Here is a 14,448-nt window from a genome sequence, read left to right as displayed (position 1 = left end):
ACGAGCTTGAATCAGTCTTCGAGGCAGAGCAAAAGTAACAAGATACAACCGCGGAATTGAATGCGCGAGATCACACGCTGGCGGTGGGGGGTCAGGCGAACGCAATGTGCGATGGACTTGAATACCTGCGGTGGGAACAAGTGTACCATGCCCCTCTTCATATACAGACAAACATGGACCCAGACCAAAGCATTGGACAAGACTTTCACAGGGATCGCACGCGACTATCGAGCGTGTCCACTCTGGCCATGGCATTTCCCTCGCTCGGTTGCCGTGTTATCACTGCTGCATGCACGTAAACAACATCCAAGACCGTGGGACGGCGCCTAGTCCGGTCGGAGGATCATAGTGCGAGCCCTCAAGCATACTGCCGCAGTTAAGCGCGTTGGTTAGAGGCATCCAAGGCCGTGGTAGCCCCAGGATCAGGATAAGATAGGAATGAGCGAAGGATCCGAGCGCCAATACGAACAACCAGCCTTGGATCATGAGCGCGGTGGAACGTTCGAAAAAGACGTGCCAAGGTGTGCTAAGCAGGAAAAGATAACTGGTGTTGAAGCTTCCATGCGGGCGCGCAAGAAATGCCAAGGTTTGTTCCATCTCTTGGTCTTATCACCTCCCCTTCTAGCCCTAGCTACGATTGCAACGCGCCTGAATGGACGTAGGATCTCCGCAAGAATGATAGCCAAGGACTTGGTAGTAAGGTTATCATTATAAGCGTTTCATCATTGTTACCTCCTTCTGCAATTGATCACGCGCGATACCATGGCTGATGGGGCGTGGTTGGGATGGTGTTGCAAAAGTGCTCAAGGGGTGATGAAGCGGCGGGTAATATTGGTGTTCAGGCAAGCCTCACGCTAACGAGCACGGTCCTTTTGAGCGGAAATCTGGAGGAAGACGTAGCGGGATCATCACCGCACCAACCAGGTGCTTTCAATTTCACATTTCTGGTTATCTATTTCCTGGACGGATGAAGGTGGTATCTCCACTGAGGCAAATCGCAAATACCCAACACTCTTTCCAGAACTTTTGCCCTTATCTCTTCACGTCTCGGTCTCTCCGAATTCTCTCGCTTACAGGAATGAATCATGATGGACTTCAATCATCCGTGGTGTTGGATCCTAATAGCGGTTAGTGAGAACTTTGAATCGTTATTTGGGAATAGTGGGAAGCCGCACCTGGAGTGAACGGTCTTGCATAAGGATTGGGCACGTAAGCGGTAGTCCTTGGTGCTGAAGCCTGTTCTTGGCGAAGTGTTGAAGCACCTTGAGCTTGCACTGGCAATTGTGTTTGTTGGACTTCTGAAGGACCAGGAGCACCATAGGCAGGTTGTCTTTGATTGGAGCCTCGAATTTGCTGCGGGACAAGCGCTGTCTGTGGCGGTGGCACCATGTAGGCGGTATAGGCTCCCGACTGAGAAGAGTTGGCCTGTTGTGTAGTATGGTAGGTCTGGTTGCCACTCCATGCACCGTAAGATTGCTGCGGAGGATCACCGAACTGCTGCTGGTACTGTTGCATACCGTAGCCACCCATCGGTGCCGCAGGCGGGTATGGACTGGGCATGTGTGGAGAGCCGCCATAAGGCCGATTGTAGCCACCAAATGGACTCGGACTGTACTGCGACGGAGTCTGTTGTACCGCTGGAGGCATAAACGCTCCTTGATTGGCATGGTAGCCGCGGTCTGGACGTCCATTGTATCCTCCACGAGGCTGCGATGGTCGATCTGTCTGAGTAGGTGTAGCTCTGCTGCGACCGACTCCGCGATGACCTTCAACTCTATCGGCCCTGACGTTGAGGCCGTTCATTTGCCTTCGCATTGTCGCGTTCTCGCCTGCAAGCTGCGCATGGGAGGCAGCTGGTACTGGAGCTTGACGATCGGCGGGAGCTGACGGCTGTGTACTAGCAGGCTGAACGGTACCGGTCTGCTGTGGTCGAGGGAAGTCTGGACTCGGATCGGGGCCGAGCGAGGAGAGCAGGTACGGCCCATGTCGAACCGCATGGCGTACGAAGATACGTATACACATCTGGCTACCTTGCTCAGTGATCCGTGTGAACTTCGACAACTCCCTCGGAGTCAAGGTCTTCGAGTTGAGGAGAGTGAGACGAAGACATTCGATTGTAAATGGGAAATCTTCGTAGAAGGGCTGGGTTGTATGCGTTAGTACTCGGAGATAGAAAACAGCAGCACACTTCGCGAGTACTTTAGGAGCACACAACAACCTTTTCCGTTGTTGTCGGATCAGAAGAAGATGCATTGTGGGCTTCTAGGATGACCATTGTCGATATGAATTGCGCTCGACACTACTTACTATGCGGTCCAAGTTGTGCCTCGCGAAAATGATATCGCGCTCCCAGTCACCCGCAGGTCTGCTTTGGCATGTGTATACCCTCTGGAGGAAGGAAATCAGCTCACCTCGCGCCCAGTACATATTAAGGGGTGCGATAGTAGGTGGGGTGTCTTGGGCTGGGGTATTTGAGTCGGCCATGATAGTACGACTGTATAGAAAGGAGGAGTCGAGTGTAGTTGAGGAAGTATCCGGATTGCGAATTGTCAGAAGTGATTGAGGAGAAATATATACGCAGTGGAAGATAATTTTACACACCGATGGGCCAAGGGTATAGTGAGTAGGCGTGATCTTTCCTTATTCATCTTGCTCGTTCTCTCAGTCACTTGTTGTTTTCACGTCATAGCTTGGTCACTCGCACAATATCAGCTTGCTAGATAAGCACAAAATAGCTTCCACACGATGTCACATTCACTCTGAGCAATCGCAATCACGTACTTCACGCACTGCTGCCGCCCGTAACTCTCATTTGTCGCAGTGGTGGTCGGTGGTTCCAGGTGCCGCTTTACTGCCGGTAACAGTCATAGAACGAAACCAATTTTTCACTGTTGTACATGAGATTAGATAACCTCGTCGACTGTGATGTGCAAGCTCAATGTAAAGAAAAGCGTGGATTATGAATCTTAGGCAAAGAGATAAATTGGTATCGTACACTATAGGATGATTAGAATATAGAGGGAAGAAAAGGTCGACCGTAGAGCAAGCATCCATACAACCTCAAGACAACAGAGGAGAAGGATAATCCGAGAAGTAGACGCAAAGAAACACCCCTATCCCATGCAGCTCTTTTACCAAACCAAATCCATTCCCACCCTCAAAGCGCAAAAGACCGTCTACCCCTCTCAACATCCTCAATCCAATCCCTCAACACCTCAGTCCTTTCCTCATTCAAAGAAGCCTGCTGCTGCTGCTTGCCGCCACCCACCATTTCACTCGCTGCAATACTAACCTTACTCCCATGTTTCCGTAGCCGATGTAAAGCTTTCTAAGCAGGAGGGTTAGGCGTAGTGCTTCTCTCCCTCCTTAGTAGACCTCTCCTCTCTGATGTCTTGGGCCGCGGACTGACACTACCCTGCTGGCTCGATGCGTCGCTAGGCTGGAAGCTACTGCGGATGGATACCATGCCCTTGCCCACACCGATGTTCTGCTCAGCACCGCCGCCTTGGTCTGAGATGGTGAATTGAGCTTCACCGAGTTCTTCGTCGCGGCCGAACTTGCTATGGTCTTTGACGACGAGTCTGAAGAAGGCGTCGGCGGTGCAGGATGCCTTGAAACTCTCTTCGCTGGGGTTGAAAGAAACAGAACCCTGCGGTGCCTTGATGTGGTCGGTCTTGTGAATTTCCTTCTTACCGAGCTGGATGTGTACGCGTAGGTTGGTGTTGGGAGGGAAGCCGTCAGCGCCGAGGACGGTGATGTTCGCTGTGCCTTGCTCGGCCCCCCCAGCACCACCGTCACCGAAGCGGCTGTGGAAGCTCTGTGCGCCCCAGCTGCGGTGTCTGTTGTGGTTTGAGCTATCCTTGGTAGGCGTGTTGGGCTCGCCTTCAACGGAGATTATTGGCGTATCCGCGGAGGGTCGTTCTGCGGTGCTCGGTCGTTCAAAGTCCTCTTCAGGGGCCTCGCCGCGTGACTTTCTACGCTTGAAGCCACGGCCAAGGAAAGTCCCTGCGCGGACTACGTTACCACCGACGAACGCGGCGCCCTTGCCGACACCCTTGACAGGCGCACCGATGACCTTGCCTGGAACAGCAAAGGTGCCGGAGAACGTGCTTGAGCCCTGACGGGATCGTACGACATAGTCTGGCTTGAACAACATCCTAAGTCGGATAGCACCTGACTTGCCGTCAAGAGCAAGCGTGACCTCTTGTTGTTGGAAGGGCTCCAGAATTTCTAGATTGATGGATGACTTGCCGAGGAAGTCTGCCTTGTCGCCAAAGTCCCAGTCGTAGACGTTGACAACAAAGTCAGCGGCTGTTCGACTTCGTACAGGTACTTCAAAGTACTCGTTCCATGCTGGGTGGAGGGTCTTCTTTTGCGTCTTCGTCTTGTACACCTCTTTGTCGTTGAGCATAAACTTGCAGTAAGGATCCGAGAAGCCGTTACGGTCCGCAGCTGGAAGATCTGCTGCATCAAGCACATCGACTCGCAGTGTGCCCTGATTGTTGAATGATTCGCTGGGATCAAGGCGCATCTTTACGGGAATGTACTTGAGCATGACAGTGATCTTGTTATCGCGTCCGTTCTTGTCTTTGAGCGTGAATTGAGTGGGTGTGTTCAAAGCCCTCCGCAGCGTGTCTACAGTGTTTCCTGTGAGCTTAGCAATGACATGGTCTTCATGCTCGTCGCCGTCATTGTCGACGTGCTCGATGATTCGAAGGGTGATCTTGGAGAAGTCGAGCTCTCGGATCATCGTGTCGCCAACTGCATCTCGATTAGCTCGGTAAATCATCCAGACTCAGATACAACCTACCATCGTTGAATGTCATCTTGTTGCTCCGGATCTTTGCGCTGGAATAGCTGGCGTAGGCCATGTCATCCATAATAACGTCGACGTAACCACCCGTCCTTGCAAACTCGCCATCGATGAGCTTGAAGACAAGCAGACCAGATTCTGCGCCACGTTAGTCGATGCTCGTAAAGATGTATACAAGAGTACGGGATCAAGGTGTAGGTCAGGTTGACCAACTCAACAAGCCAAACTCCTCTGTACCCTCATAGCTGACATGTAACCTACCGTACTGCTGCAGGTCGTCCGCAGTAAGCCTTAACTTCTCGATCTTCGGCTTTTCTGGGATCGACTCTTCTTGCTGTAGCTCGTTCTTCGCGAGCTCCTTGGCCATATCCTTCTCGTTAGACTTAAGCGATGAGATGGTACCCGCAGTCTCCGACCTGCTCAAGGTAGAAGAACCGGAGACAACGCGTTGATGGCTGAGCTTGGATCCAACGGAAATGGGTCGGGTGTCGCCGTTGCCGTTGGTTGTAGCTTCCTCTGCTTCTTCTTCCTCGTCCTCCTCCGGGTCCCAAGTGGGATACGTCGGGTAGAAGGAGCAAGTGTAGTTCAGCGTGCCATGGGGCTGAGCGTGTCCAGCCAATCGAAGAGGTCCCGCTGTAGGCTGCTTCTGTTCTTGAACAAGGTACTCGCCGTTCTCATCCTGTTGAATGTAGTCGCCAGCCAAGAGCTCAATGTGTCCGAGTGGACGATCCTTACCGAGATTCTCATCGTCCATGACCTCTAACGTAAGCTTCTCGCGGACAGTATGTACGGGCACATAAATAACCTCATCCCAGTCGGGATCAAGGTTGTTCTTGAACACAACGGTTCGACCCTTTTCGATACCAGAAAGCAGCACGCGCACATAGGGATCTGACTTGCCCAACGCTTCCAGATTACGAAGCCCACGCGCGCTTTGGAAGTGCAATCTCATCACACCAATAGGAGTAAGGTAACCACTCGAAGATACTGCGCCCTTCAAGGCAACTGGCTTCCAATCGAGCTTCATCTTTACGCGACCGCTTGATGTACCTGCGAGGTTGTACCACTCATGGCCCTTGGCCATAAGTTCTAGCATGTCGTCCAACGTAATTTGGTAGGTACCGAGGATCGGATCAGCTGCAAGGTCACGGTCATCCTTGATGACAAGACCCAACTTAGCCTTCTTACGGTCGGTGATGAGCATTTCCTTGGTCGCGTCTGGCCAGATGGGTTGGTTCGTCCTCTTCATAACCCGCGATTTGTGGATCTCGTGGCCGTTGAGCAACAGGACGGCGTACGGGCTGACTGTAATAGAGTTAGTAATGAAATGATTTGTCTTGGTAGAATTGACATACGTTGTCCGATCATACTCTTGCTACCGTCCATATCCTTGGCCTGCTCAACAGTGAACTTGCAAATACCCGTACGTGACTCTGGTGGAGGCTCCTTGGTGCCGTCTTCAAGCGTGGTACCTTCCAGGACTGGGAAGAAGCGCACGTCAGCTGTTACCATACCCCGGGCGCGACCACCTGACATGACCTCGAGCTGCATGTTTTCGTGGTCGGGGTCCTCCTCCAGCTGCTCTAGGGCGAACGTGGCGGTACCGAGCTCCTTGTCTTTACGAATATCATTGTAGTCAAAGAGGTTGATAGTAAGCGAATCTTTCAATGAAGTCACAATGATGTTAACAGTCTCATTCCAGCGAGGGCTAGCATTCTCGTGCACCGTCTTGGTACGTGCGAGCACATTACGATTGTTGATGGAAACCGTGGCATATGGGTCAGGGGTGCCGGAGAATTTGTCAGGATTCTTGAGACCTTGTGCGCCGTGAAAGTGGACCTGCAGAACTCCAATCGCTTGATCGACAGGATTACCTGCAAGCATCTTGGCGATCTCGATGGGAAACACATTGGGATCGTACATCATCGGGCCCAAGTTGGCATGGATCTGCTCCATAATGAAGGTCTCCAGTCCAGGGATGAAGTTGATGTCAAAACCGAACGTCTCTCCACCCAATGGCTTGCAAACGTAGTCGATGGTTGGGCGCTCCAGGAACGACATCTCGACCTTCTCAATATGAGGGAAGGGCAACTGCAGCTTGAACTTTAGGCGCATCAGACCTGAGAAGGCCATGTCTTCTACGATGACATCCAGACCCTTGCTAACAAGACCCTTTCCAATGCGGATCTCTAGGACAATCTTCGGGTTGATCTTGTTCTTGATCTGCCTCGCGGTAAGATCAGCCGTGTCGTTGGGTGTGAAGCTGAACTTCCAGTCCATGAGGACGATGTCATCCTGTGTCTTCGGGTATGTCTTCACGTGCTCTAACCGCGGAGGTTTGGTTCCGAGGACGAACGTCTTCATCTTCAGACTGTCCAAAAAGGCTGGTGTTGATGTGGAGAGGACCTGGTCGACGGTGCCTACGATGGTGTCACACAGGACAGGCGCGTAGATGGGCCAGAACTTGACGAGGAAGCTGTTGATCCATTCCAAGCTCTCCGTATCCGTCTCCAGCTTGTTTTTAGCCATCTCACGGTTGAGGTCGTCCCGCGCGTTGCGGCGCACGCGGCGGATCGAGGTTCGGTAGTAGGTGCCGCAAACAGCCATGAAGATCATGATCCAGCCCAGCCCACCGCCTAGCACACCCACGACCCACGAGCTCAAGCATGCAAAGATGATGATGCCCGTGTTGTGGTACCAGTCGCCAAAGAACTTGTCCTCTATCCTGCCTTCCAGCCATGTCTGGTGGTCGGCCAGAGACGCTTCCTCTTCGTCCTCCTCCTTGTTCTCTGAGCCTGGCATGCCGAATCGCGGCGTCCATCCGACCCGATCCCACCGCGCATCGTCGTCGAGCTGTTTGGGCGCGTGACCGTTTGCTTTGGCCTCCTCTGGTGTTTCTATGGCGCCGTCTTTCGTAGGCGTGGGAAGGTCGTATTCTTGTGGTCCATTGTTGTCGGCATCTGATACCAGTGCCGTTGCATTCTTGTTCCGCTCGTGGTGGAAGTTTGCAGGAACACGCGCTCTTGCCTGTGCCCGCTTCTGCTCGGGACTCGCATCGGGGTCGAACTGGAAGGCCGCGCTGCCGCCCGCCTGCGCCTGATCTACTAAAGATTTCTCTGCTTGCTGCGCCGTAATTGAGGAATTGGGGTCTTTCGCCGCGTCAAGCAAACCTTGCTGCTTCAGCTCAGATTCACGCGACTGTGTAGCCATTTCGGCGATAGCGAGCGGAGGTCCGACCCGCTCACGCTGTGTTGCAGTTGCCGGACGATGGGCGAGCAATTGAGCGCTCGCGATCGAGAGGCGGATAGAAACTAGGTGGGGAAGCTCGTAGGAGTAAGAGGGAAGAAAGAGAGCGGCTGGGTAGTGTTGTTGTGGTTCCGGAAACCTGTTGTTTGGCTGGTTAGCTTTCCTTGGTAGACGGCGGCAGCTATGCCTTAGCGATACTGCAGCTGTACTCGGGTGGATGGCACTACCTAGCTTACTCGCCGAGGTAATTCCTGGTGACAAGCGAAAAAACAAAAGAAAGGCCGAAGGAATGACTATGTTCAGGGTTCACGTACGAGACAGACGCGCAAGCGGTCCTACTCAGACGCAATCACGGAGCGTGGATGAGGTCTTGACTAGCATCTGTAGGCCGTGACGATCCGCCCGTGCTCCTATTGCACTGCCACACATGACATAGAGAACTACGCGTATCCCGAGGTTCAGCTCCAAAGAACCTTTCACCCTGTGTCACTACTGTGCCGTCCCGTCAGCCAGTCAAGCTGCGATGATCAGAACCTAGTCTTCCCCTCGATCTATTGTGACGCTACTATCTGCAGGGCTCACACGGCGTTCCCGTTGATGAATCTAATCCTTAGCCCAGGGTCCATTCCACACACCCAAACGCCTGCCTTCGCACCACCGTAATTGTTACACCGCCACATGATCCCCAAACTGTTCATTCATCCACTTCTTACCGCAACTTCTAAGAAAAAAGACCAACATATTGAATGCATAAAAAGAAATTTGCCAAATATGCCGCTTACATGCAAGAGCGGTTGACGGTCTCAACATAGGGCGTCACTCTGTATTCATACCACGTGCACGTATTACTAGCATTCCTGTCACACCGTGCGTGCATCAGAGGCGTGGCAGACTCACAAGAGCACGCTTCTCAAGCTCGGGTGAGCTGAACATGCCTGACCCACATTCCACCCAAGCCACACATCACCCAGACCCATCGAGAACCCCCCCAGCTTGACAAACCCCACAGCGTAGCCAATGGGTTGCAATATGCCATTTGTTCGTTCTTGAACTCTCCTGGCTCAAAACTCCTTGAGTAGTCTCATAAACTGGCCCTTAACACTGCACATGTTTAGTAAGAAGGACCACTAGCGACTGGATACTTTCTGCCAGACACTCCATCCTGCACCCCAGACACATACCTATGCACTCGGGGATCTCGAACTCTATCCCTCTCCCGACTCTCGTCTCTTACTCTGTCGCGATCATCATATCCAGCTTTTCTGTCCCGGTCTCTGTCTCTATCTCTGTCATGCCGATCATCCCACTCATCCTTGACCCTATCGTGACTGCGTGTCCTGGCCGAGTCATGGGTACGCTCGCGTGGATACTCCACATCTTCTGAGTGACGTCGATGTGATCCCCTTCTACCATTGCCCATTTCATAAGGGTCCCGGTCACGATGGTGGCGTTCCCTTTCACGATCACGCTCCCGTTCGCGCTCACGCACATATGGCGGTTCAGCATCCCGGGGCGGACTTACAGGATGCACAGTCTGGGAGCCCCATCGTACACCGGGGGCTGGAACAGGCCTGTAGCTAGTGCGTGGTGGCATAGCCGGCCTCGAGACGTAGTACTTTTGTGCTGCTTCGCGTTGAGCTTGCGCAACTTGAGTCGCAAAGAGCGGTGATGTAGTTGGTCGGTACACGGGTTGGGGAGAAGTCGCACTTGAGCTTCTGCCATCCATCCGGATGGCATCGTGTTGGTTTGAATATCGGCGGGCCTCGCTGTAGGCGGGAAAATACCCCGGCTGGGATATGGGCGGCTCGTGAGATCGGTGAGAGCGCAGTACAGGTGAACGGCGACGAGAGGGCGGGTGGTCCGGGTCAGAATCTGAGTCTGTTGTTGATAACGAGGACTCACGTCGTGGCGGATGTGGACGCTTATGAGAGGGATATCGAGCTCCTGGTTGAGGAACAGGCGCAATGGGTGTGGCATCTCCGTCTGAGTAGTCATCGTCGTCGTATCGGCCTGGAACGCTCTTCTTTCTGCCTCCAACGTAATTTAGAGGGTTTAACATATGCCTCACCCTTGATGTGACGGCCCTCCCATGGTCATCTCCCGGCCGTGGGGACTGCTTCGAGACATGGCGCATAAATGTCGGCCGTGGTCTTCCATTCCGATAGAGTGGGTCTTCAAAGTATCGGTATGCGCCATGCTTCTCGTCAGCTGAGGTGCCTTCACTGTCCGTTGAAGTACGCGGCTTTGGCTCGTCAGCAGCACTGCCCCCGCTTGTTTCCTCATCGGCCTCCTTCTTAAGCCTGGCTGCGACGCTCTGATACCACGACTCCATAGCATCGTCGGGCTTTTCCGGGAAACATTCCTTGGGTAGAACTTTGGGGAAGATATTGCCAGTTTCTGGGTCCGGTATGTCGTCTATTTCAACGGCCCTTTGTAGGAAAGGCACATGCTCTTCTGGTCCCAGCAGGAGCTGTATCGTCTGCCATGTCACAAAGCCGCTCTTCTTCAGCGCAGGTATGGTAGGACTTGAGTAGCCATCGTCGTCTGGCCCTGGCTGCAAGCTGTGGAACGCGCCTAGTGACCGGTATATGAATGCAACGGACGATGGCGGTGTATCCGTGAATAGAACGTCGTAATCGCCCCCAACACTGCGGTACCAGGCTGCGATCTGCGGCGGCGTGAGATCAGGCGAGTCACTTGGCTCGAACTTCTTGCTCTGCAGCGACACATCAGCTTGACGTCTCTTGGTGATCTTTGAAGCTACACTCAACTCACAATGACCTCGGCGATGCCCTTAAGCAGGCGATCCAGTAAGTCGGTCCCGCACTTATCCTCCTTGAAGAGGTAACCCCAGTAATCGTATGCTTCCCGATGCGCCGCATCTGCTTGCGCTACGTTCGCGGCGCGCTCTTCCTGATGCTCTTTCGGTGATATCGGTTCGGGGGCCATTTTGTCGATGTGTTAAAGGCAGTCGCTAGAACGGGCTCAGGCATATATGTATATCTTCGGCTTGATGCTCGGAGCTGATGCTCGTCAGGGTACGGTGAACCCCGCTGCGTGCGGTGCGACGCGGGAATGCAGGCGTGTACAGCGAACGCGCCTGCGTCAGGAAGCCACGGCTGCTTATATCAACAGCTTTTCGCCGCTATCAGCAGGCATCATCGCTATGCAACAGGCAGATGACTGGCCGACTGCGCCTCTGCGCTGCGCAGGAGCCCGGTAGAAATGGTGGGGGGTTGTTGTTCGCGGCTTGGTTGCGTGGCTGGTGACATTCTGACATCACCGCGGTAGGGCCGCAAGGCAGAGATGGCGTGAGGCAGCAATCAGGCACCATTTCTTGGAAGTATAACTGCATATATCGGTCAGTCCAATGTTGTTGGGATAACCCGGGTTTATTAGCATGCGCAGGAATAGCCCACTACTAAACGAGATGTAATTAACTTCAAACAGCGTACAAATATCAAGTGACGGTCCAGGTGATGATGATGGATTATGTATTGTATTCCAGATGCATTTTGTCTATGATGATACGTAAATCATTGACCGGACGTGACTATTACGCCCCATTACCGCCTGAGTTCTTTTGCTCAAGTACGTTGCAATGCAGTCATCTCTCGTTATCAGTCGCTACAAGAAGACCTATATCCTCAAAAAATCTATAAGAACCCATGAAGAAAATGTCGATTCAACCACTCTAGTGCTCAAGCAGCCTGAGCGAACCCTGGACAACAACGTTCTCGAGGATGGAGCCCGGAGGAATGTCGATGGTAGAGCCCTCGGTCGCAACGATGATGACGGTACCCTTGAGGGTGACGCCACGGCCAAGGTTGACGGGACCGGTAATGGTCAGATGGTCGAGCTCGACGATCTTGGGGATGGAGGGGATGCGGGACTGGAAGCTGGAAACCTTCTTGAAGTCGCTGCCAAGCTTGATCAAGGGCGCGGGACCGAATCGGTTGGGGTCGATCACCAGCTGACCGTGTTGGAGTGTGTAAAGATCCGACTTGACGAGCATGAGGTCAGAGCAGGTCTTGACGGGCAAGAAACGCTTTCGGGGAACGTTGACACCATGTGCGTTCTTGAAGTGCTTGATGGCAGCACCGACAGCGGTCTCGAGCTGGAGAACGGAGATGTCGGCCTCGCCCTTCTTGTCGGCAGGGATGGACTTGCCGTTGGGGATGATCTCCATGGCAAGCTCGTTAGCCTCGACAACACGCTTGATGGCCGCGAGGTTCATCCAAATGTTGTTGGTGTTGAAGTACTTGAACTTCTTGATCGACTTGAACTCGTTGACGTGCTCCTTGGGAACCTGGGCAATTTCAAGCAGACGAACTGAGCCCTCGTAGTCGATGATAGTACCACCCTTGACGTCAGCCTTGGTCTTGTCGGTCAACTCCATGATGTACTCCGCCTGGGAGTCAACCATGTGCTGGAGGATGCGGAGATCGACAACGGCACCCAGGTTGTCGGCGTTGGAAAGGAAGATGTACTCGATACCGCGGTCCATGAGCTTGTCGATCATGCCGGTGTTGTAGAGAGACTCGAAAACATCACCGTGGCCAGGGGGGTACCAGTTGGCAATGTCTGACTTGTTCTCTTTGGGAGCGGGCAGGAGCGAGTCCTTGAGGATACGGGGGTATCTTGACTGGTTGAAGGTGAGGATGTCAATGTTGTGTCCCTCGTACTTCTTGATGATGCTGGCGGTGTCGGTGTCGGTGTTGAATGAGTTCATCAGCACGAAAGGAACGTTGACATCGTATGTGCGGTTCAGGTACTCGATTTGGCGCACTGACAGATCCAAGAAGGACATGCCATCGCGGACCTCGATGACCGACTTGGGGCCAACGCAACCCATGGAGGTACCAAGACCACCGTTGAGCTTGACAACCGCCAACTTGTTCAGGTATTCGACAGCCTCGGTGTTGGCCAAGTCATCGTAGCTGACGACCTGCTCGGCCTTGGGGGGAGCAATGCGGTTCCAGTCAATGGCAGTGCCCTTGGCCTTGTCGTTGAGGTATCGTCGGAATAGAGCGAAGAAGTTGTCCATTTCCGTCTCAAAGTACTATGGTGGGTCAGCATTCGCTCAGAATGACGTACTTTTCCAAATCCCCCTCCCAAACATGCTGATAGCTTGTGGCTGCGGAAATTGGCCTGAGCAAGTATATCGGGATGCATGAGCGAAAAACGGGGATTGGAGGGGGTGCGAAAGGATTGCGGCTGACCTTCTTCTCGGCGGGGTCTGTGACGGTGTCGGCAAGCTTGTTGAGCGCATTGCGCATTTGCGAGGCGGCGACATTGGTAGATGTGTTCTCGAAAGCCTGCAAGATTGTTTGTTAGTCGATTGAAATCAAATTCAAGCTGTGTTCAGGCTGTTGAGAGTGTAGGTGCTGTTGTTATCACAACACCACGGCCGCGGGGAACAGGCGATGCGAATGCGGGGACAACGCTTTAGGCCGGTAACGAACATCGTTTTCGATGGATCGCCTGATGTCTCTCGAGGGATATCGCGCCGACACATGATCGGGCGGGGTGTTGCAACCCCAGCAATCAGTGCCAGCTCAATGCCAGCTTCCTTCGGTACCCACTATACCCAAGCCAGGGTATCTGGTAGCGGTGAGGACAACTGCATTCGCTTTGCAGCAACGAAGCGAACCCAAGAGACCAAGGCTGAAAAAGCAAGATGCAGGCTGGCGAGCTGCAGAAACACAGAGAGAGAAGGTACTTACCACATGGGACTGCGACTTGCCGTGGTGGCGCTGAGATGAGAAGCCACCCTCGCCGCCCTCAGCAGCAGAGGGCTTCAAGTGAGAAGGAATCGCGCGAGATGCCATTGTGTATATGTGAGAGAAAAAGAGGTTGTTCCGTGAGGAGAAAGAGGTGTAGAGAACAACAAGTGTTGGGGAGCTGGTCTCCTTAAAGGCAATGGGTCGCGCTTGGCGTTGAACGTGGGGCAAGTCGAGAACAAGCTATGGCCTGGTAACGAGAACAGGCTTGGGGTTTCGATGGGAATAGTGAAGAGACGGTGTGAATTTGCCTTTTATACATGCATGTTATTGCCCAAAGTGCACCAGAAGGGCAGTTTCGAGCGTAGCATCTCTGCATGGCAACGGCGACGCCGCCAATAGTTCTTGCACACGAGATGGTTCTGCTACTTGATGTCACACTATCATTGCAGCCATTACACTTGTTCTACAATAGGTTTTTCCCAGTAGCGAGCTCTGTCCAAACTACTAAAGTATCGGACTACACCCTCGGATTTGCCTCAGCCACGTTTCTTTCACCACGTCTTTCCATTACGCTTCCTCGTTCCTTCACAAAGACTTCATTTTGCAATGCCCCTTCTCAACCTCCCGTGTCTGCCCGAGTCAAGAGCGACTATCGAATGGCTG

General features: G+C 53.2%; 4 protein-coding genes across 4 annotated transcripts; all 4 read right to left on the bottom strand.

Moving 5' to 3' along the window:
- Positions 1-1,095: 1,095 nt before the first annotated feature.
- Positions 1,096-2,484, bottom strand: ALTATR162_LOCUS6653 (uncharacterized protein; the record flags this gene model as incomplete). The annotated part of the gene is made up of 3 exons (XM_043314275.1): positions 1,096-1,118; positions 1,176-2,142; positions 2,308-2,484. 3 exons carry the CDS (start codon positions 2,482-2,484, stop codon positions 1,096-1,098), a joined length of 1,167 nt encoding a protein of 388 aa, XP_043170210.1.
- An 844-nt stretch (positions 2,485-3,328) lies between these two features.
- ALTATR162_LOCUS6652 (uncharacterized protein) lies at positions 3,329-8,023 on the bottom strand (the record flags this gene model as incomplete). The annotated part of the gene is made up of 4 exons (XM_043314274.1): positions 3,329-4,761; positions 4,811-4,951; positions 5,075-6,118; positions 6,169-8,023. The coding sequence occupies 4 exons, from the start codon at positions 8,021-8,023 to the stop codon at positions 3,329-3,331; spliced, it is 4,473 nt and encodes a 1,490-aa protein (XP_043170209.1).
- A 1,131-nt stretch (positions 8,024-9,154) lies between these two features.
- ALTATR162_LOCUS6651 (uncharacterized protein) lies at positions 9,155-11,008 on the bottom strand (the record flags this gene model as incomplete). The annotated part of the gene is made up of 3 exons (XM_043314273.1): positions 9,155-9,160; positions 9,582-10,775; positions 10,835-11,008. The coding sequence occupies 3 exons, from the start codon at positions 11,006-11,008 to the stop codon at positions 9,155-9,157; spliced, it is 1,374 nt and encodes a 457-aa protein (XP_043170208.1).
- Positions 11,009-11,753: 745 nt separating this feature from the next.
- On the bottom strand, positions 11,754-13,890 carry ALTATR162_LOCUS6650 (uncharacterized protein; the record flags this gene model as incomplete). The annotated part of the gene is made up of 3 exons (XM_043314272.1): positions 11,754-13,121; positions 13,246-13,377; positions 13,786-13,890. The coding sequence occupies 3 exons, from the start codon at positions 13,888-13,890 to the stop codon at positions 11,754-11,756; spliced, it is 1,605 nt and encodes a 534-aa protein (XP_043170207.1).
- Between the last annotated feature and the right edge of the window lie 558 nt (positions 13,891-14,448).

The sequence above is a fragment of the Alternaria atra genome (assembly GCF_907166805.1).
Source record: "Alternaria atra isolate CS162 genome assembly, contig: 25, whole genome shotgun sequence".
NCBI lineage: Eukaryota > Fungi > Ascomycota > Dothideomycetes > Pleosporales > Pleosporaceae > Alternaria > Alternaria atra.
The sequence above is the reverse complement of the archived record's forward strand: the minus strand, read 5'-3'. Positions and strand labels throughout refer to the sequence as shown.